Raw genomic sequence first — 24,601 nt, 5'->3', positions numbered from 1 at the left:
GGAAGTGTATATTCTAAAAGTGTTACAATTAGGATTATGATGCTCACAGGCCTTTTGTCAGCAGTACTCTGAACACCATATTTAATAATTACGATAATTTTGCCCATAAAATTTATTAGTGTTTTTCTTGGAATTCAAATTTATATATTTGGCAAACACTAATGATATTGAGCTTAAGATTTCAGCAAAATTTAGCGAAAGAAGTGAAAAAATTATGTAATGGATTCTTGTATAATGCATTTAAGTATAATGGTATCACATATTACAATAAGAGAAATCGTGATTATACTGCAAAACAAGTTAATAATGCAGTAAGAGCTGCATAGTGCATCATTCGACCAGATGAAATAATTCTAATGTATTTTGAAGTCTACTATTTTATTTGAACAGAATTCGGTTTAAAATATTATTTGATATTCTCTGTAATAACAATCTACTTTCAAGACAAAAACTGCTTACTTTCATAGAGCATTTTCTGCTTTTTTACTTTTGAAAAATTACAAAGATAACATTTATTTTCTTTTAGGTATCTAATAAAAGATATAAAAACAATTACCAGAAAAATTGAGTCACTTACTCAAGCAAAGCAGGTAATGCTAAATTTTCCTCTTTTCTCAGATGTTTTAGGAAAACTTCAACAATAGAATCCTTTAAAAAAATCAAATTTATAGATTATTAACTATATTATACAAATAATTTTATTTTAGTTTCAGAAGAAAAAATTCTCGGCATTTTGAAACAATTCAAAACATTACTGCCTAACTATTTTCATTATTTTAATACATTAAAAAATTATTTCAAATAAATTCACAATTGCAATAATAAATTTAATATTTGGCACACATAAATAGCCGTATTTTCATAATTTAATATAATAATGCAATTCTTGCTATGACTTGTAAACATTTATAATCTCAAAAAAAAAAAAAAAAAAAATCTTGCATGCAATTATAACTTAACAATTAAAAAAAACAATAGAAATATGTATCATTATTTTAAATATAACATAAATATAGTCATATTTTAAAAAATCAAATTCAGCTTTTGGAAGCTTGAAACAAAATTTGTGAAGACTTAATAGAATGATCCTTTTTTTTTTTTTTTTCTTTTTTCCCCCTTTTAGAAAAAAATATTTTCATTTTCTTGGTAAAATAATCTTTGCTAATTCTTTCAGATCTATCTTTTTTTTTTTTTTTTTATCATGAAAGCAAAAATTTAATTGAATTTTGTCCGATATAAGGGGTGGTCTTACATATTAGCACATATATTTCAAAAAGATAAATCTGAACTATTACTGAGAGTTTCTTTATGTACTTTTAACAATGTCTTAGTATGCATCTTTTTCCTAATATGACCAAAATCTTTTAAATGTTTCACAATACAGAAAAGACAATGCCCAAAAGCAACATTTAGAATGCTACTTATGTTGAAAAAATATAATGAAATAAGAAATAATTCCTTAAATATACTCCTAGTGTACACAAAAAATAATAATTTGCTAATATTGTAAAATTAATAAAATTTAGAATATATAACATTGAAAAACTGCGATTTCTTATGCTTAATTCTCAATATTCTTTTGTGTTTGTGAATTAAGAAATGCTAATAATTGCTTTCAAATTATTACAAAAAGTCTGTAATATATTGTTAAATGCGATATGGATATGATGCAATCTGAATCTTAGAGTGACGATAATGATATAGAAGTGCAATAGATAAAATGCAGGGAAAAAAAAAAAAAAAAAAAACACTATACATTTAATTTATATGCCAAATTTCTTCAAAATATACAGGATAAAAAAATAACTAATCTTAACTTCTACTTTCTCTTTGTTTTTATTTTGTAACATTCGATTCCTTTTTGTGGCATTCGAAACTTGTTCGGAAGTGCATATTACAATTAGGATTATGACGCTTGCAGGCTTTTTGTCAGCAGTGCTCTGAACAACATAATTTAATAATTATGATAATTTTGTCCATAAAAATTATTAGCATTTTTCTTTACGTATTGACATTTTGAATAAAATACTTATTAAAAAAAATGGAAATGAAGAATTTTGCATTATAAGCAAGCTTATTATTGAATATATAAAACGATCATGAAAAATATAAACAAAATAAAAGTAGTATATTATACTAAACAAGTGGCATTAAGGCTAAAACTTTAATAAATTTAATTCGAATGCAGCATTCAATTTCACATCAAAACAAATTTATAGAAAACTGATTTACCTTTCTGAGGACAAGTTGTTCCAATGTTTCAATTTCATCTCCAATATCTTTACGAAATTCCTCTGAAAGAAAATATTTTTGTCTTATTATTTAATTAGAAATAGTACAGAACTAACATTTCATTCAGAGTTAACAGTTTCGCCCCTCCCAGCTAAATGATTCTACGGCTTTGATGTGATTTAGTTTCATCATTTTTTGATTTTTAAAGATCATATTCCTCTTTACTTAAAAAAAAAATTTATAAGGCTGAAACATTATTATAAACATACTAGCTGACCTGGCAAACATTGTTCTGCCATATAAATTATTTCTAGTGAATATTTTGGTTGTTAATTAAAACATAACGAATGTATTGTAAGTGTTTGGGGCTGGGATCTATGACAGAAAGAGGAATGGTGCGCTGTAGACAATGATCATCGATAAATACAAAAAAACACCAACCATTCCTTTTCTCAATACAATGCAACATTGTTTGATCTTTTAAAAGTTAAACGTAAAGTGAAAAAAGTAATATATTTTTGTTATCCTAAAGTATAAAAATGAAATAAAGAAAATCAATATTTATTGTGAAGACCAATTGAGTGTATGATATTTTTCTCAGTCCGTCTTCAGCCAACACAAATAAGCTCGATAGCCATTGTGAAAATATGCCACATATAATTGTCTGTGAGAAAAATATGGTGTGCTCAAATCTAAGCTGCAAACAGACATCGTTTGGCCTTGCGACTTATTGATTGTTATTGCAAATGCCAATCTAATAGGAAATTGAAAGCGTCTGAATTCAATTAGCACGTCTGTATGAATCATTGGAATTCGTGGCAGGAAAACATTTTCGACTCAAAATTTGCCATTCAAAATGGTGGCTAAGATAACGTTTTTCATCAATTTTTTAATGACCAATCGTGTGCCATTGCAGATCTGTGGTGGATTCATATTCCGAAATAAAATAACCGGAGATCCAACTTCAATCGTAGAAGGTGTGGTGACATGCCTGACAAATTCAGTGAGTTCAAACACTCTGTTGGATAATTTAAAAGTTTCGTTAGCATCGCAAACTGTATCGATTGATTTGTATGATCGCCTGGAAATGACTGCTGTATCTTGAAGTTTAAATCGTCGACTTCAACATGTTTTGCTGCCAAAATGGCTCTTTCTGCCAGCCACGCATTATTTATGTATTGCGTTCGCACAACGGGAAATATGCGGTCAATGAGAGAATTTTGGAAATCAATGACAGTGCAGAAATTAGTGGGCAATTTTATGCATCCAGTATTTCATAGACAACACCTTTTCCATGGCTGATATCTAACAATTTGTCCTAGAATGTGTCAGCAGATAGATCTTGTAGCATTTAGAGGCGCATGTTAATTTTTAGCTGGACAAACTTTTTAGCTTTTCAACATTAATCCACAGTGGCGATGATTTCAAGCAAGCGTTGATCTCATCAGCATACGTTGAACATGGAATGGCGGGATAAGGACACCCCAATTACCTAGCGTTATGAAATATACATTACGACCTATTCTCATACCTACCAAATACACATAAAAAATTTCATAAAAATCGGTTGAACCATTTCGAAGGAGTATGAACACAAACAACGTGACACGAGATTTTTATATATTAGATTAAATCAACTCAGAAACAACAGGAGGAACAGTTTCCTGTTCCTCTTCATTGTATTATTTCGTTGATATTTGTTCTTTAGCATTTCCTGGAAAGTTATTAAATGTCTTAAAGTATTCAGAAACACGTAAAACTTTTCAGTCACAATATTCATGGAAGGGCTAAATTTTTTTAAAAAAGTTTTTCTAGAAGAACAGTTAATATATCCAAGTTTTATTAAGAGAAATTTATATTATACTGCAGTTAAAAGATGCAATACAAATATATATATATATATATATATATATATATATATATATATATATATATATATATATATATATATATATATATATATATATATATATATATATATATATATATTTCAATAAAATGTAAATACAATAAAATTTATCAGATAAAAACTGTTAAACTGATTATGTTAACTACATAAAACAACAATTGTTTGTTCTACATTTAGTGCTAATTTTCAGAGTTCCATGTCTATCTAATGTGACCGAAGATTTATGAATAAAAAAATCCTTACAAAAAACAACTGAATCAATATATTAACAACAAATACAACAAACAAATATTCATGAATTTGAAAAAATTCAATAACTAAGCAAGAATTACACTGCTAAAATACATTTTTTTAAATAAAAAATATTGGAATTATAAAACTGGAAAGAAGTTGCAGAATTAAGAATGCTGGAAAATTAATTTAAAAATAGTTTCAAAATAAGCGGAGTGTAATTTTTGTCAAAGGAAACTTACATACCATAACTTATTGAATAATCCAGATCTCTCCATTTTTCAAAGGCTTCCCATAAATAGGTATTTTTACCATCAGGAGTGGATAAATATGTATCGGCTTGACGATAAATACACACATCCACATTTTTCAAACGTTCCGCATATTTCAAAAACTGTAAATGTCAATACGATAAATAAAATATCAAATGAAAATAATTTATAGTAAGAAAAGCTTTAAATTGGCATATAAAAAATTTTAAATAGTTAACACACATATTATCGTTGCAAAAGTTTATATAATAAATGGTTAACTTAATACTGTGTGTAATGAAATATTTTAATCATAGAATAAAATTTATTCAAAAAACTTTTTTAGAAGCAAAGATCTAATTGAAAAATGATTTACTTACGTGGAATGTGTTTAAATTTTTATGTGAAACTGGTTTGTCTTTCATGATGTTAATTATTTTACTCACAAAAAAAAAAATTCTAATTATTACACGCAAAATCAAGAAAATTCATATTCGAACACGTGAAGATCCAAGAGAATGTTTACAAGTTTTTTTTTGCGCAGTTACAAACACAGTTACTCGATATTGCCGGATTGACAACATATTAAGGCAAGTAGATTTTAAAATATTCCACACTAGAACTTAAAGACATAGCATGGACTTAAAATACAAAATTGCAAGTGATTTTTGTAAATAATTATTATAAGAAAACTTGTTTTACATTCGAGAAATTTCAGGACTTTAGTAAATGACATATCTGCATTTTATTTTTAATATGAAAATAACATTATTTTTGAAATACAAGTAATTGAAGCAAATGTTATAATGTCACTTCCCTGGGAAGCTCTGAAGATTTTAAGCAAGAAGTGAAGATTAATATTACTAGAAATTAGCGAAAGTACTAAATCCAGGGAAGGCAATGAACACTTTTTATGGGTGCTCCGATGCTATTGTTTTAAAGTGCGTGGGGGAGGTAAAAATAAATTTTTATCATCTATTTTTGTTAAGCACTTATAGAGGGGAGGGGAAAGTTATCGGTTTATTCACAACAACATCTAAAACTTCTCATAATGTCAACGATAATTGGAGAATGACTGTTCTGGGGATCATATGCTAGTGATTGTTATATTCTTATTTCTATAAATTATAATAATATAGATAATAAAGTTTGGATTAAGTAATAGAGAAATATTATAAATTTTTAGTTCTTTTCAACTGTTTTCCAAAGAAAACCAAGAGTTGAAAGAAAAATGAATCCATTAATTTATTCTAACCAGCAGTAAGAAAAGATGAAGTGCTTTTTCTCAGACAGCTTGGTTTATGGCTGTGTACTCTCAGACCTGATTCGAAATACTATCGAAACCAGAAATTTATTCCTATTATTTATTTTTGTCTTTATATATCATATATATGATTTCAGAAGGAATTTTGTAAAGGAATGGTTGCCTGCTTGTGCTGCATTAAAGGGAATTATAATTAAATGAATGGCGAAATCTAATAAGCATATCACAGACCAAATCGAATCTTACTAGCCTCATTTCAGAGCATTGCTTTGCAGCGGTCTTAGATTAGTAACCAATTTTAATCATTCGACACTTCTATATCATTTAGACAGATGTCACTATGAATTTTTTCAATTATTATTCGAAATTTGTAATCGAGTATTTTAAGAGAAATTTCAATACTTGTTGTTGATTGTAGAAAATGATTGGAAATTATCATTTAACTGTATCAAATCAACGTCTATTCCTTAATCAAGATACATATGTTCAAATTCAATTAATTTTGATTTATAATAGTTTCTGTAGGATAAATGGAGAGACAGCTTAGCTATGCAAACAAAGCAGTTGTGTTTTTTTAATACAAACAAATTATAACATTTTCCACAATACAAAGGTTTTCCATAAAGAAAAGAAAAAATATCTTTGGCAAACTGGAAAAAGGAGTAGATTATTATTTTTTTTCTTACTAGGTTTAGTGCAGGTATATTACTGATATAAATGATAAATCTTCATGGATTCGAGTCCAGAACCTGTGTTTCTCCAGTTCAGAAGCCATGGCTGTATCATGAAGTTTTCACACCTTCACCGAGCTAATAACGAAATTTAAACGCATATTAAGATGTTTTCATTTTTGAGAAAAGTTATCGACTCATAACTACTAAGGGAGGGCAGATATAAAAGAATGTAATTCAAAATGTGTAAGCTGAAATAGACTATTATGAGCTTCAATAGTCAAGGAGTTATAGGGAAATAAAAATTTCTATTTCCCATTTGATAGATAATGGAGATTAGTCACCATTTACGAACTCATCCAATACTTTTTTCATTTCTGTATATTTCATGTCGTTTTAAATCCAAATAAAATTATTTTAATAATCACTTTCACAAGATAACACAGTTAAAGCATTAAGTGCATGATCTATATTAGGGTGACGGTTTTTCAAGAGCTGAACATTTTCAAGTGCATACGCCTTAACTTTTTACTTTTATCATAATGAGCAAATATACCAAATATTTCTCTAATGCATAGAAGTTAATCCATGTCTCATTGAGCTTGATGTATAAAGAATTAGGGAAAACATTTAACTAAAAACAATCATTTGAAAGTATCTATTTATTATTCATATTGAGAAATCGCTCGATTTTTGCAACAAAATCGAGCAATGGCACATCTGAAACAACAAATTCACTTTTTAATAACGTATGAAAAATTTTCATTTAAGAGTTTCTTCTTACTATCGGGATATTGATTTATGATTCTTAGCACATTAAAGAAGAAATTATTTTTGCTCTTCATTCAAAATTAAGAGCCGTAGAAGTCTTGCATTAATTTCATCCTTTTTTTTTTATCTGTATCGTTAACAAAACTGAGATTCAGGAATGTTTTTTTCTGATTTTATAGAAAATCTGGAATTAGCTTTAAAAGTTAATGGATTTAAATTTTCAGGAGAAATGAAATTATTATTATTTCTTAAACAATAAAAGCAATGAATTCGTTATTTGATATAATATTTTTCTGAATGATTTAATTTGGAAATATTTACTAAAGAACTTGTTAAAAATCCGATAAATGTTAAGAATTGACTGTCATTATAAAATCACAGATTAATGACAAAGATTTTTTAACCCTTTCTAGGGACATGGGAAATATATTTTCCATCAAATTCATCAGTCTTTGTTTGTAGTTATGTCGGTTGGCATTCATTCTCTAAAAGTTTTCGGTAGAACAGAACCCTAGATGTTCCAGTTTCATACAATGTTCCCGTTTTATTTCATACAAAATGACGCATCCTGTTTTGCTATATAGTCATTATTTAACGAAATTAATTAATGAATAAAATTATATTTATCTGATAAATTGAATGAATTGCTTAAGACTATCTTAATTCTGAAATTATTTCAATATACCATTACTAGAAAAAAATGGCCCTTTAAAGTGTTAAGATGTAAAATATGTAAAATAGACAGAATTAAAATTTAAATTTACCTAATGTAAGGGAAATTTCATTACGGTAAATTTTGTTATTTTTAGGATATATTCTTTCTTTTTCTTCAAGGATTAACCCTCTAGCTGTGTATCCTGCGATTTCCGAGGGTTGGCAATCAGTCTATTTTCTGTTGCATCCCGCGTTTTTCGAAGTTTAGAGTGTTTATTTTTACGATTACAGATTTTTATTATATTATATTATTATCATGTAACAGACAGTATCGGTTCATTTTCTTTGAAAAATATTTGAATATATTTGCAAATAACATCGCATCTAAATAGTGATTTTAAAGAAATACGCAACCAGAGGGTTAAGATTTTTTTCATTTCAAATTCTTTAGAATGCGCATTTAGTATTCAATATCAACTTTTTAAAAATAAAAAAAATGCTAAGATATTTGATTCTTAATTTAAATATTACAGATGATTATAAAATTTCTTCTGAGAAATTTCTTTAGTGAAAATAAAGAGCTTTACTAAATAACTGCTTTAATTTTCATTATCAATTTTAGTAAAAGTTAATTGTAAAAAAACTGGATTCGAAAAATCATAAAAAAAATTCTTTTTTTCTTTGTAAGCTTTTTTTACGAATTCCTCGAAGTATTCATCCGTCAAGATGAGAAAGATTAAGACGTTGTTTTGAATTTAATTTTTGGTTACCAAGGAAACGGACTATTAGTTGATGGGATTGATTTCTAAGAATTCTTATCTTGGACTTTCGAAACATTTCTCTCTCCAAATAGAATGCTGGATGACAGGTGACGAGATAAATTTATCGCAGAATGCTTTTTAAATAAACAATTGCTTACATCGAGCAGCAAGAACTCAATAGTCAACAAAACTCCTACAACAGAGAAAGAAAAAATATCCGCCTACGAATCGGATAACGTTCCAACTGAGTTTTAGCTGAAGTAGCGGCTGATTACAAAAGAATGCGCAACGAATATCTGTGAATCTACCAGTTGAGGCAGTGTCATTTCACATCTGTTCAATGACAGATGCATAGCTTTCAAAAATGTACGATAATGCTGGATCTGCGGGCTGTACATGCGTTTTGATCACAGGTATTGATTTTAGATTCAACGATTTTGCTATGAAAATTCCTCATTGAAAGTTTTTTTTTAATTAATGAAGCTAACAAAGTATGTGATTTATATGATTTTCAGAATGTATTATTAATATAATATTTGTTCCGAAATATTTCACGCATTATATGTATCTCTAATCAGAATAGAGATCGTTCAAGTACATATCCAATTAACGAGTTTTCAAAATATGTTTCGGTTAGAGGGTTACGAGAAAAAACAGCAAATCTATGTCGAATAAATTATTTCACAAGAACTTATTTTATAGAATATCTATAATTAGTTAAAAAAACTATTGTAAATAAATTTTTTGTACAGTGAAAACATAAATTTCAAAACATCATCTTTGGAAATATGTATATATATATATATTATAAATAAATATATATTTATATTTACTATAGTTTTCTATACAGAACTATAGTAAATATATCTTTATATAGCACTACAGAAAATATATCTTGATATAGCACTACAGAAAATATATCTTTATATAGAACTATAGTAAGTATATCTCTATATAGAACTATAGTAAACATATCTCTATATCTAACTATAGTAAATATATCTCTATATCTAACTATAGTAAATATATCTCTATATCTAACTATAGTAAATATATCTCTATATCTAACTATAGTAAATATACAGTCGCTCAAAAATTTGAGAATACACTTTACTTTTAATTGATAAATCCGACTTTCAATATAAATAACACATTACCGAGAAGAACAAACACGTTTTTATTTTTACACATAACAAATGGTTTCATTTAGAGTAAAAATAAAGAAAAATAGACAAAAAACTTCTAAATTGAAAAGTTTCAGAAGCATTTTAAATAAACATACGCAGAATTTTGCCTCAAAAAATTGAGAATACACCAATGAATTTTTTGTAATATCACGCATAGAAACAAAGTGTCATAATTTATTGCGTGTCTTTTGGCTCTTACAATGGCTTCTAAATGTCGTGTTACCGATTCAACCAATTTTTGATGGTGTCTGAAGATATTTTACCCCATTCTTCATGCAACACTTTTTTTAAAATGGGTTTTGCTTCTAATTTTGTATTTTCTGACAACTGCTTCGAGTGTTGCTCACAGATATTCCGTGGTATTGATGTCGGGGTACTGTTGTGGTGTGTGTAACTGCTGTTTACAAAGAAAAAGACACCATATTTTGACGTTACGTACATTCTGTTTGGGATCGTTGTCCTGCTGAAAAATGGAATTTCCATCTAAACCCAAATTTTTAATACTTTTCTTTAGATTGCTGTGACCTTATGGTTCATCCAACTTATTTCAGAAACTTTTCAAATCATAGGCAGAATTGTAAGTGCTGAATTGTAAGTTCGAAATGCAATTAGACAAGCTGGATATAAAAGTCGCATTATTAGAGAGAAATCATTCATTAGCTTGCAAATTCAGAATAAGCATTTGAAATTTGCAAAATCTCATCAATTGAAGACCAATAACCTTTGGGAGAAAGCTGTATTTAGTAATGAAAGAAAACTCAACATGTGAGTGGCAGTGACAGCCATCGCACTGTATGGAGAAAGCCCAATACTGCTTTGGATCCAAAAAATTTACGTCCCACAGTTAAACATGATGATGACTCCGTCATGATTTGAGGTTGCATGGCTTCATCCGGGGTAGGAAATTTAATTTTTATAGATGACATTATAAACGATATGGTTTACTTGGATATACTTCGCAGCATTCTAAAGGAAAGTGCTAAAAATTTGGGTTTAGATGGAAATTCCATTTTCCAGCAGGACAACGATCCCAAACAGAATGTACGTAACGTCAAAATATGGCGTACTTTTCATTGTAAACAGCAGTTACACACACCACAACAGTACCCCGACATCAATACCATTGAATATCTGTGAGCCACACTTGAAGCAGTGGTCAGAAAATACAAAATTAGAAACAAAACCCATTTAAAACAAGTGTTGCTTGAAGAATGGAGTAAAATATATTCAGATACCATCCAAAATTGGTTGAATCGGTGCCACGACGTTTAGATGCCATTATAAGAGCCAAAAGACATGCAACGTAATAGTGACACTGTTTCTGTGCGTGTTGTTGCAAAAATTTCATTGGTGTATTCTCAATTTTCTGAGGCAAAATTCTGCATATGTTTATTTAAAATGCTCCTAAAACTTTTCAATTTAGAAGTCTTTCGTTGATTTTTCTTTATTTGTATTCTAAATTAAACCATTTGTTATGTGTAAAAATAAAAACATGTTTGCATTTCCCAATAATGTGTTATTTATATTTAATGTCGGATTTATCAAGTAAAAGTAAGGTGTACTCTCAATTTTTTGAGTCACTGTATATCTATATAGAACTATAGTAAATATATATCTATATAGAACTATAGTAAATATATATCTATATAGAACTATAGTAAATATATATCTATATAGAACTATAGTAAATATATATCTATATAGAACTATAGTAAATATATATCTATATAGAACTATAGTAAATAAACATCCATATAGAACTATAGTAAATAAATATCCATATAGAACTATAGTAAATAAATATCCATATAGAACTATAGTAAATAAATATCCATATAGAACTATAGTAAATTAATCTCATAACAAATTTCTATCGAAAACCATAGAAAAATATATAGTTATAGAACAACAGTAAAACTATAATATTATCTCCATTTCTTGATTTGTTACACTAATTTTTATAACTTTTTTGGATTTTTTTTGTCTTGGATATAATGTCATTTGACCGTGTTAATAATTTCGATATTTCAATAAACTATTTATCATTGTTTAAAGTCTACATTAGTTTGTCAAAATGGCTTAAAGTTAGTTAACTAGTGATTTTATTCTTTAGATCTTGGCTCTGAATTTAGGATTAGATTGCAAATTAGATGACTCTTCACTCTTTAAATGCTTTTCTTTTTTTATTACCCAATTCGATGATTTTTTTCCATTTCGGATATGAGCTGTCTTATTAAGTTAAGAATCCATAGAATACTTGAAGAGTTTGTGGATTATATGCAATTTTTGAATCGAATTATAGCGGATCTCAATGATTCAATTTCGGTTTATAAGTTTGAGAAGAGTTAATTCGATGCCCGTATGATGAACGGGCAAGAAGATTAAAGAGTTATTTAGTTGCCACATTTTATTCACAATAACAAATTTTATTTAAACATTCATCATTTTTTATCAGGTATTTATTATTCTTTAAATTCTTATAAAAGGCACCTAAGATTTGTAAGCATATTTGAATGCCTTTTGTCTTTGGGATTAATTAATAAAAAAATTTCTGTAATCAGACATCATTAGTCAGACACAACATCGCATGCCATGGGATTAAAAATTTTTAGTATTTATTCATATTTTAGTTAAATAGACTTTATCATTTATACGATATTAGATGTAAACTTTTTTTTTGTAAATTTTGGAAAATAGTTAAGGATTTTAAAAATATCATTGATTGGTATGTCAAAACATGGATTCTTAAAAAAAATTAATAAGAAAGTGATGAATTATTACATTTGCTGAATTATGATTCATTGCCAGAATACTATACAATATTTAATGTGCCTTTTCATTATCCTATGACTGCCATTGTTGATGTGCCAAACTATAATTTAAATATCAAGTTGGAAGAAAATAAATTACTTTTATCGGAATTAAACTGAACTGATTACGGATAGCAAAGTATTATTTTTCCCTTGATAGTGAATTCAACCACTCTTAATTTTTAATTAACTACTACCGATCGATTCCTGTTGCCATTGTGCTAAAGTAAAAAGGAATTAATTTAATTCGATTTTTTAAAATTAACGATCTTCTCGTTCCATTTTAAGAGTGAAAAATATCGATGCAAAGAATCGGATTTAAATCGCAATTCTTCCATTTTAAGTATTTACTTTCCTCAAAAAGTTCAAAAGATTTTAAAGTTGAAAAAATTTAAACTATTTGCCAAAACGTAAAATGATTTCATTTCTGAGTTATTAGATAAGGATGAAAGAATTTTTATTCTAAATTATTCATTACATACATTCTATATTGAAAAACGATATTTTAATAATAATTAAGAGTAAGATATCATACTGAAAACGGAAAGAAAGAATTAACGGTTAACTAAAATTAAAATGGCTCGCTCGCAGACATTTTTAAGTTGATTCATTGTTTGACAATCACTTATGAATGAATGGAAAGGTTTGAGACTTTCTTTCACTTTTTTAGAATTAAAGTGGAACAAAGTTTCATAAATCTGTAATTAAAATCGTAGAGGAAACTTTAAAATTAAAGAAATAGCTTAACTGAATCTAATTACTTTTATGATAAAAATGATAAGATGCAAATAAGTTTTAACTTTTTGCAGATATTTTCAAAACATTTATTTCGGAAATAATCGTTTGGTATATTTGTTATTGCGTATGTGTATCGATTAGCTCGAAATATATCATAAAAAAAAAACCTTTTCCATCTTGTATCAAGTTCTCGTTAAGATTTTAATAAGAAGACAGTTAACAAAAGATGGAATTATAAGTTAAGATGTTTGTTAATTGAAAAAAATTCAAGAAAATTGGTGTAGCTTTAAAAAAAATCTAAAGTCTATATTCCTCATTAAATATTTATTAAACATAAATAGATGCATATGGCAAAAAAATTCTGACGACAAGCTGGGAGGAGAAAATAGATTTCGCTGCATAGACTACTAAGCACTTCTTCAGCCATTTTCTCCTCTAATTCAGCATTTAGCAAAACATTTTTCAAGAGCTTTTTTTTTCCATAATTGGAATTAGAATTTTAAGATCTTAATCCAGTTTTAAAATTATTTTACTTTGCTTTTACAAGCATAAAACTATTTCTGTATTTTAGCTTTGAGAAAATACTATTTTCTTTAATAATAGATCTCATGGGAATATACATATGGCACTTCTCTTGGCGCAGCATAGTTAATTTTGGTTCTTGCGCCATAAAAATCTAAATTCCATTTTCCATAATTTAGGGAAGAAAAAAGGATGAAGAACAAATGAAAGCTTTCCAACAATATGAGAAAAATTTGGGAGCTAAAAATTCCTCTTTACAATTCTGTTTTCAAAATAAATACAGCTATAGAAAACTTTGCTATACGAAAGTTGTTTAGTATTGCCAGTTGTTTAATATTTCTGTTTGTGAACGATAACTCAAAAGCACTTTGAACTAGATATATGAAATTTGATATTCGGCCTTTATACCAAATTTGAAGAATTTTATCAAATTTTTTTATGTAATCGGTTCATTGGAAATATCCGTGTAATTGTCCGAGTACTATTGAACACGATAACTACAAAATGAGAGAGCTAGATGGATAAAATTTGGTACACAAATTTAACATTTAAAGTTTAGGTCATTTTCAAATTTTGAATCAAATCCGCCAAGGTGTTGCTCGTCTTTCTGTCTGCACTTTCAAACATATGCAAATGTGATTTCTCGAAAACGCTAAACCTATATGAATGAAATTTATGTGTTAACTTTTAAAACATGAATGAAATGAAACTCTTTAGAATTTAAAGCTTAGATTTTTCTCGGATTTTGAATCAGATCTGTCCAAGGGTTGACTCTCTGTCGGTCTGTGCTTTTACATACGTGTAAACTCGATGATTAAAAAAATGTAGTGACTTAAATAATTGAAATTTGGTATGCGATGTTGTGAATACAGTTGTAGTTTTGTATCACATTTTGGCTGTAATCGGAATGAAAAAAAGACGCCCAAAACACATATTGTTTTCTTGCATATCAATTCCATCCGTGCTATCAATCGCCGAAAACATCGCCAAAGTTTGCACGTTAATAGAATTTTTCGTGACTATTGTGCGCCAAATGGAATGTGGGACCGCGGTGGCCTGGTGGTTAGGTCTCGGCTTCGGAACCGGGTTTCAGGTTCGAGCCCCGATTCCACCGAAGAACCGTCCCCCCCTACTCTCCCCCCCCCCAAATAAAAGCCGGCGTCCTGGCCTAAGGGTAGCGCATCTTTCTTGTGAGCTGGGCGTTCCGGGTTCGAGTCCTGGTTTGGGCATGATTGTTCTTTACCTTGTGTTCTATCTGTGAGGTGTGTGAAAGAGCCCCCCCCCAGGGGTTGTGAAAATGAGAGCGTGAATGTCATCTTCATATGAGCTAGAAGTCAGACTTCTGTCCTCGGGTGCTCAAGGGCCTTTACTCTCAGAAGCTACTGCACAAACTCGACTTAAGTCGCCGACTTCGGCTAATCTATGACAAGTACATAAGTAACAACAACAAATGGAATGTTTTTAATAACGCACTAAAAACCCAGAAAATAAAAATATGAGCTCTTGTGTGTTCAAAACCTTCACCATATGATAGCAATTTTTTCGACGATGGTGAAAAGGACAACACCTTTATTGGAGAGTATTGGCAGAAATCACTCCTGCTGGTTTATATGACTCTATGAGCAAATATATTAAAAAAATGTTTATAGTCAATATTCAAAGAATTATTCGGATTCTAGCATTTGTTTATGTTTAGTTCAGTTGGTAAAGTTCTTAATTTTTGTTAGTTACAGATTCAGTTAAACAGAATTTGCTTGAGAAAAAAAATTATAATATATCAACAAATGTATAATTAATGTTGCTTTCAGGTCTCTTGATTGTATTTCCTTTAATATCTTCCGGCCTGTATCCACGCAAATGGTTTAACTCTTCGTGGATGGTTCCCGCGTTTACTGGGAAGATATCATATCTGTCCCCATGTGAAAATAGCCGGCTAGGATAATTTTTTCTCAGTTTCAGTACGAATTTTATTGGGAAAAAATATTCTAATATGCATTATTTCAAGTTTATTTTTGACCCTTGATAGTACCCGGGATCTATTTCATTGCGTGAAATTTACGTAGAACTATTCTTAACTTATCATCCCCCCTCCCCCATATATACATTTTATATTTTTAACATTAGGTCGGTAAAGTCCTTTCGATTCCTTTAAATTCAAAACGGTCTCTCATATATCCAGAGAAGTTACATTTATCTAAGCTGAATTCATTGAGAAGGCTACAGCGTCCCTAGCTACGAAATAAGGAAGTAACAAAAAATAACTAAAAAAAGAAAGTAATAGAAAGTAAGTCGAGCAAAAAGTGCAATTAGAAAAATGTAGGCATAATAAAAACATAGTAAAAAGTTTTATTGAATTAACTGTAAAATTGGTGGAGATATTTGTGATCAACTTTCCTTGACTTGAAAAAGAGTTCATCCAAAAATTGAAAAATTTATTTCTTCTGGAATTCTTTCTCTTCTCATTGCTTTTTTAAGATTTTTTTATTATTAGTTTAGTTTAACTTTTTCATTGCTTAAATTTCCCTTCGCCGTTGCATAAAACGGGAAAAACTATGTAGTAATATAGGAGAATTCGTTTTTCAATTTAAGGCGAACCCTTTTTTAAGTCAAGGAAAGTTAATTGTAAGAGTGGTTTCTAAAAAGAAATTTTTATCGGTGAAAAAAAGTTTTGTTTATTAAAAGAAGAGAAGTGTATGAAAAAAAGGGTGATTTGATTTGATAGCATGAAATTAAAACAAATATGTTATCAACAATTTTAAAAACTGTTGTTATTTGCATGTTTCTTAAAATTCAACTTCTTTAATAATTTAATACTTTTTCTTCAATTCTAAATAATTCACTAAGTACAGTTGTTTTGTTAAAAATAATGAAAAATTTGCTTTATTGGTTTTAATATATTGAAATTTTTACATATTGAGGTTTCTATGCATCAAATTTTTCAAAAAATTTTCATTTTTGATAAATAAAGATCTAATTGTATTTAATTTGTATTTAAAAGAATTAATCAATTAAATTTTCTTGTATAAATATATAAATTCCCAAAAGTTTATTTTTAAAAATTAAATAATGAAGATATCAGAAAGACTGATGCAATCTCGGAGTTAACAATTATAAAAAGAATGTTATAAATTAAGAATTTTATTTTAAAATAAGAATTTGGAACTTTTTTATTTGACAACATTATTCAAGGATATTAACTTTAATCTTTTACCGTTAAATTATAAATATCTAAATGATTCAAAGTTCTATGATAAAAAATAATCTTTGAAATAAATTTATCAATAAAAAAAAAGAATATATCGGAGACAAATCGGTTCCATTGAACGAAGGTACGTGAATTTTTTTTCCGACCTCCAAACTTTGAGAAATAAACATTTGGTGTCGGATAATGCTTGGTGTTTCTTACCAGTACTTCAGGTCACTCCACAGATAGATAGAAAACCTACCCTCCTTATCCAGTAATAGATATCCCTAATACCTTAAGCACAAGAAAACAGAGATAAACGCTTGCTGCGTATTTACTTTTTTTTAAGTAGCATGTTCTTTTCGTTTAAGTATCTGGCGATGCCCGACTGCAAGGTCTGAAGGGGTTTAGAGAGCAAAAGGTTGCCGAGGACGTTCTTTGATATAAGTTAAAATTTAAATGCGAAGCTGATTCTGTAAAATTGCTCATTGTTTGGACTGGACAGTCAATCACTTTTGAATTGTAAAGCACAGATATAATCATAGGATAAAACGAGATTTAATTGGATTACCACATTATGATTTCAAGGAGGTGATTATTATTATTATTTTTAATGCATCCATTTTGACTTCCAAGTTTTATATGTTGAAATTACTTAAATTCGAAAATATTTTTTGCAAAGAAATTGATAATTTGTTTTTACATCAAGTACATTGGCCATATTAATTTAAAGATTATGATTTTATAAATAACAGAAGTAACGACTGTAATTATATTAAAACAATGAACAAATAATAACTAAATTCGGTATTTTATTTATTTGTTTATGCAAAATTTGGATACTTTATTTTTGCGCTTCCGAAAATCTAAATAAGTGTTTGTTAATAAGTTTCTATTATTATCATTTTCATTCTAATTACATTTAAATTTGAATAAAAATTATTGTTAATTTTGTATTTATGTTTATAAACATATTCCAATTCAGTTATTGCTTAGGAAAATAAGTGTAATAAGATAGCTTAATTCCAATTTCTTTAACACCTTAGCATACAATGATGAATCTGACTTGCGCATCGAATTATTGAATTTTTTAATTTTAAATCTGAAATTAAGTGTAAACATTAAGTAATTTAAAATGAAAAAAATCATTTAAAAATACTTTAGTATTTCAAATGCTCCTTATATTATTATAAGAATTAAATTAATAATAAATATCCCTAATAGAATACCATTTAATTAGAAAATAAAGTCGTAGGTTAAAGGGTTAATGGAGGATATTGGGTTCTAGGCACGGTACGTAAAAGAATCTGGTATATATGGTATATAAGACTAGTTGTATACGAATCTATGGCTTATATAGTATATGAATATAGTATATGAAATGAATTCCTTGGATTAAACATTTTTATTAAAGGGCGGTGTGGAATGTTAATAGGTCAGTTAAAAGTTGCGGGCTTTCAAAAAGAATGCGAATAAAGCAATTCTGTTCAACTAAAAATATAGATTTCGGATGGCAAATAAAATTTAATTTCACATATTTGATTTATTTAATATAGAGAAATTTAAGATAAAAGCTTGAATGTTGAAAGATAAATTTGATAAGATACGCGACTAAGTTCGGGATGAATTTTTAAAAAGCACTCTAAAATAATTATATTTTTGAATTTTTGCATAAATAAAGATTTATGAAACCAAAACATATCGGTTAAAAACAAAAATTAAAAAAAAAAAAAAAAACTGAAAAAAATGACCTTTTTTTATTTTTTATAAAGACAAGTATAAAGCAAAAACTTTTTTTAAATTTAGAGGCTTATCAAATGATTTGTTTAACATTTTGCTGATAGCTTAGGAAATATATTATCTAGTTACTGAACTAAAAAAATAAGCTGTATTTATTTCCATTATTTAAACATTGGGGTGAGTTCGATTGACAAATAACAAAATTTTCAATTTATTTCGCATTAAAGCAACTATAGAATATTTCTAAATGAATAGATTACTTCTTTTATAATTCTGGAACTGTAAAATGTTGAGAAATTACTATATAAAATTCGAACAAAAAATATGAATTTAATTATAATTTATAAGGCTTTTCAAAAGAAAATTCTACCAGAGATTAGAATTTGGAAAAATGGCATTTAAAGATTTAAATTGCATTAAAACTTATATAAATGCAAATATAAAAATCTGGGTAACTTTTAAAAAAAGACTTAAAAATAGAATTCAAAATTGCCGAATATTAAAAATATTAAAAAAAAAAAAATCACATTTTGGCAAAACAAACAAACAAAAAAAAAAAAACAAAAAAAAAAAACACACTTTTTAACGTAATCACTTTAAACCAAAATTTGTCTAGTTTTTTTAGAATTTCATATGTATGAAATATTTTCTATATTACTTAACCATAAAATTTTGCTTTGCAGATACAAGAGAAATGGAAAGCAATTTCTTCATTGCTAAACGGGGACACAAGAACAGGAAATACAGTCGGACACCATTTTTTCAAGAATAACGTCCTCACATCAGTAGTGTTTTACTAAGAAGCATTTTTTATTTGTGGTTTTAAGGATATCTTATTACTAATATGACAGTTACCTACTCATTGGATGTAGCCAATACACGTTTTTGTGGCTTTACAAAACTTTTAGGGAGATGGAAAGGCAGCATTTACAAAATTCTGTGGAAGGAATTCGTCGTTTTCCTCGCCGGTTACAGTTTACTTAGCATAACTTACAGGTTCTTTCTCTCGGAACCACAAAAGAGGTGAGCAAAGATTTATTTTCAGATTTTATTTAACTTTAGCTTTATTTCATACTTTATCGATTTCATTAAAACTATATTGCATGTACTGACCAAGAGAAAGTTTAATCTGCAACGTATCTCTCATCCTCCTATTAGTGTGGTGCGGAAGTTTAGAGAGAGAGAGAAAATACCAATTCAGATATAGATCTCGTTCGCTGACCACGGTTCAAAACTAAGAGGTTCGTCAGAAAATCGTTGGAATATTTACAAAAACTAGACGTTGATTAAGCAAAACTGAGATTTTATTCTGATAGGAGATATTCTTTAAATTTTCTTTTCATTAAACTTTTTCCACTGTGAGCAGAGAAAATTTCCAGAATTGAACTTTCCTTTCAAATATTTTGTCTCTTATCTGAAATAGAAGAATATGATAAAAGAATGAAATATTAATTAATTAATTGTAAATAAAAACAAACTCAGTTTGAAACTGCTATTCAGTAATTATGTTGAAAATCTTTGTACCAAAGTTTTCTTAATAACTTTTTCGCAAATTATTGGGAGCCGAAGGGAGGATGACATTAAAATGTCTGTAATTCCAATATTATTTAGCGCAATTTCATTTAGAGTTGGAAAATTTTTAAAATTGCGTGCATCTATCAATCTAAAAAAATATATATATTAAGTAAAATTAATTATAAAAATACAGTAGTTAAAAAATCTTGTTTTCAATTTCAATATTAAACTTTTAACTACACTGACTTTTGAATACCCTTCATCTTAATATATACTATAATAATAATAATGACAGTCATTAAAAGAATGAAGTTTTCGAAAAAAGTGCCATCTCCAATAGACTTTATTATTGCCAATAATGTTAGATAGTCGTTCCCGATGCATCACTGTAATATTGCTTCCCTCCGTACTTAGTCTTAAGAGAAAGAAAATATTTTTGCAGGCAGCTTTGATATTAAATGGATGCCTAATTAATAACCCTCGATTTTTTCGACAAAAATGATGGATCTCGAATATTTGAGGATCTTGACAATATCTCCATTAGGACTCTTATGGTGTTTTTTCTAAAGTACTCAATGCTCTGTAAGGGAACTATAAAAAGCGGAGGCGCATAGATGACAGGGTGTCAGTAATCAGGTCGAGAATAGTAATTGAGCGAAGTCTCTCTTTGGACTGTTGATCTTCAACATGTTTTGTTGGAACGCTTTGCGCTGTTGCTGTTGTTTATTGCCAGTTTGTAACTAGAGTGTTTTTTTTTTGTTGTAAATATTGTCCTTTCGCTTGCTTTGGCTGAGTTTTGTTAGTTATGTATCGTGTTTTTGAATAAAGCGTCGTTTTTGAGCTTATTCTACTTTTCAACGCATACAACCAATGTTTAAGCAGTACAAAAATGGTTTTAGTGCGAAAATCGGTTCGAAAGTTATTGAGAAAAACAGTTATAATTAAGATTAATTAAAGACCTAATTACCATTTAGTAACCCTTTCATAAGGAGTATAGTCTGCACAAGACGTAGCTATATTAAATTTGGTAATTCTAGTCTAACAATAACCTTACAGAGTGTTTTGAAAGGTTTTTTAACCCCCTAAATGCCATACCGATTGACGCAATTTGCAGATAGTATTCAGCCCATAAATATAATTGGTAAAATATGTAATTTAAATTACTTAAACTCATCATTACATAAATTCCATTCTTTCCAACTCCATTTTTAATTTGAATCCAGGTGATATGCTTATAATAGTAAAATTACAATATATTTGTTCCCGAGTTTATTACAGTACCTTTTGCGTAATATTAATTTCGAGAAATCGAAAGAAAATGAAAGATGTCCTTGTAACCTTATCTAGTCCATTATCTTGGAATATGTCTTGGGTTATTAAGAAATGTCAAAGGTATAACGGTTCTTAGTGGCAAAAGATTCAAAACGTGTTAACAAAATATTAAGTGCTAATTCTTTGAGGCATATGATCTTCAAGAAAATAAAAATTCTATTTGCACAGAAATTTTTTATTATAAAAGGATGAAAAAAATCATTTTAATTATATAACATAAAACATTAATCAAAATAAGGGAAAAAAACTTTTTAACAAGTCTCACATTTTTTACAAGTTGGGGCGTATATAATTCCATCAGTTTCAAAATTAGTAAAAAACATCAACTAACATGTTTTTTTTTAATTATAAAACACTTTATTCACTTATATAAAACTACACATATCATTAAAAATAAAAAAATTCTGTGCATTATACAATACGCAAACCTAAATCACCATAACACATAAAATTTATTATTGCGTTTTGATTTGAATGAATTTTTTTTGTTACTCTTTTACGCATTTATCATTGGTGCATAAAATTGTAAATTTAATGAAAAACTTTAAATAAAATATTAAACGGTATGTCTATAAGCAACTTCAACTTTTCGAGGTGATTTGAAGTATGTCCCATAAAGTATAAAAGGCTAAGCAAAAGATATAACAGTTTTTAATCCATCTAATCCTGAATAATTTTTTCAGTCAGTAGATACAAATATTTTCTTGATGATACATATACTTTCTTGAATCAAAAGTTTTTCCAAATACTTGGTCACCCTCTTCATGCAGGAGATGTTTAAGGCAAAACTTTTAATTGAACTTTTGAATTGAAAAATAGAATCTTTAAATCTGTAATTAAGTCAAAGTAGCGATTAATCTAAAAGGTGAGAGTCAATCGGACATATTTAATTCCTTAACAGTTTTACTTTTTTATTATCTAACTAGATGGCGCCCCGTACTTCGGGATGTGCTGTTCTACTGATTTAATTAAAAATTCATATAATACTTCAGATGTGTGCGGGTTGTTGAATCGAATAATAGCGTTTTAGAATATCAGTACAAAAATTTGAGAAGTGATAATTCAATGCCCATATGACGCTCGGGCACGATAATTAGGGGGGGGAGGGAGGGGAGGTAAGAATTATAAGGGTCTTTTACGTCTTTATATGAACTGAAATAATATACTCCAAATGCGATTTGCAATTTAATTAGGAATTGGAGAGAACCTGTCGGTCAAGCAGCCAAACGTAAAAATTTTTATATTAACATTTTGCAAATATTTTAAATTCAAATCTGACAAGGGATTTTAGAATATTAGTTTTCATACTGTACTTTCTGTGCAATAATGCACCGTCAATCGTTTGAGCTTCTACAATACAGTAATTTTAATTTCGCAACGCTTTATTTCGTTTTCTATTCTTCAGATGGACTTAAATAATTAATAAATTTTTTATTTAAAAAAGAGCGTGTATATTATTCTATTAGACACTTGGATTGGGGGATGAGAAATGCATTTTTTAGAGTAGCTGTTCTTGATATCTTTAATGCAGTCATACCTCGCAACAAATGACTCACATAACGTGTAAAGCAAAATGCTAAAAAATAGCTCTTTTAGCGAGCGATGTTTCGCAGAATGAGTGACAAAAATATATCGTGATATTATATGCAGAATTGGCCTGCATTTCAGATATCATTCTGTGTTGAGTTCTTATTCGAAGATAATTTTTATTTCTGCATGGAAGGAGTCATGGTTAGATAACGTTGTCGAACTCGATTTTTAGGGATTCAAGAGTGTCTGTAAAGTCTTAATTGATGATATTATGTTTCTGAGCAATATTATGGAACTATAGGTGAACAATTACGGTATCGATGAGCTAGTGAGAGAACATAGCCAGATCCACCAAAGACCTTATGTAGCTGCATTTTGTATTACAGCAAAAATTTGTAAATGAGATTTGGTTAGGAAAAAGGGAAGTTATAATTTCAGATTAGCAAAATTATATTATAACCTCAGCTTATGAAATAAGGCAGACACTGAAAGTATGAACTGTTTCTTCATTGTATGTTCAGAAGAGCCAATTTAATCAGACAAAAATGTTTGTTTCATTTCTGCAAATTTTGAAGTATAGCTAAAGATTCGATAACTTTCTTGTAAAAAAACCTGCGTTATAAATTGTAAATTGCATAATTATAAATTTGAGTATTTTTTTCGAATGGAATTCTATTGTTTATTTTATACATTTCGTAATTCACATAAAATAGAAGACCTTCATTGTTCTATTTTACATGGAATCCCATGGGAAAAATTATTAAAAGTATTTTGCATTTGGAGTAAGATTTGTAATAAAATTTATATTTCGACTTGAATCATGCCTTTTTCCAATGATATTTTTTCGTCATCAGATAGCGATTCAAAATTTAAGAATTCCGACCCTGTATGGACTGTATTGCTTCAAAAAGGGACACTATAATGTAACCGAACAAAAGTAATAATAATTTAGTTTACTTTAGTTTAAATTTCCAATGGTTATTATGATTTTTTTTATAAATTCCATCAAAAAAATTTTAATTTATATTTTAAAATGCAAATTTATTTAATCTTCTATTTAGAGATACATTTTATTTTGGACATTTATTTTATTTTTTTCCGATTAAGAAAGGAAAGAACAAATGGGTTACTTTAGATTGTCTAAATGATATTTGTCTTTTTTTGATTTTGTAATTGCAGTTTTAACCTAAGGGTGAAGTTTTAGTGATTAGATTAATAAGCCATTAAATAATGAATTAGAGATAAAATTTAATAATAGATTTATTTAATAATAAATGTAACAATTAATAATCTATTAAT

At 28.2% G+C, this 24,601-nt stretch overlaps 2 protein-coding genes across 3 annotated transcripts in view; one reads left to right on the top strand and one right to left on the bottom strand.

Annotated features, from left to right (window-relative positions):
• The window catches only part of LOC129987800 (small subunit processome component 20 homolog), a 59,965-nt gene extending 54,825 nt beyond the window's left edge, over positions 1 to 5,140 (bottom strand). The window contains exons 1-4 of the mRNA XM_056095740.1: positions 5,004 to 5,140; positions 4,619 to 4,766; positions 2,233 to 2,294; positions 578 to 648 (exon numbers count right to left, since the gene is read on the bottom strand). Coding sequence (XP_055951715.1) covers positions 578 to 648; positions 2,233 to 2,294; positions 4,619 to 4,766; positions 5,004 to 5,048 — 326 coding nt within the window. The 5' untranslated portion in view covers positions 5,049 to 5,140. The remainder of the gene's footprint in view (positions 1 to 577; positions 649 to 2,232; positions 2,295 to 4,618; positions 4,767 to 5,003) is intronic.
• Positions 5,141 to 8,904: 3,764 nt separating this feature from the next.
• The window catches only part of LOC129987799 (bestrophin-4-like), a 34,334-nt gene continuing 18,637 nt past the window's right edge, over positions 8,905 to 24,601 (top strand). The window contains exons 1-2 of one of the 2 annotated variants that reach the window (XM_056095739.1): positions 8,905 to 9,157; positions 19,609 to 19,948. In XM_056095739.1, the coding sequence (XP_055951714.1) occupies positions 19,770 to 19,948 (179 nt within the window). In that variant the 5' untranslated portion in view covers positions 8,905 to 9,157; positions 19,609 to 19,769. Of the gene's footprint in view, positions 9,158 to 17,539; positions 17,777 to 19,608; positions 19,949 to 24,601 lie in introns of those variants that run through there. The other variant, XM_056095738.1, reaches the window with a different exon arrangement.

Source organism: Argiope bruennichi, chromosome 10 (assembly GCF_947563725.1).
Source record: "Argiope bruennichi chromosome 10, qqArgBrue1.1, whole genome shotgun sequence".
NCBI classification, from domain to species: domain Eukaryota; kingdom Metazoa; phylum Arthropoda; class Arachnida; order Araneae; family Araneidae; genus Argiope; species Argiope bruennichi.
This window is presented reverse-complemented; position numbering and strand designations above follow the sequence as displayed.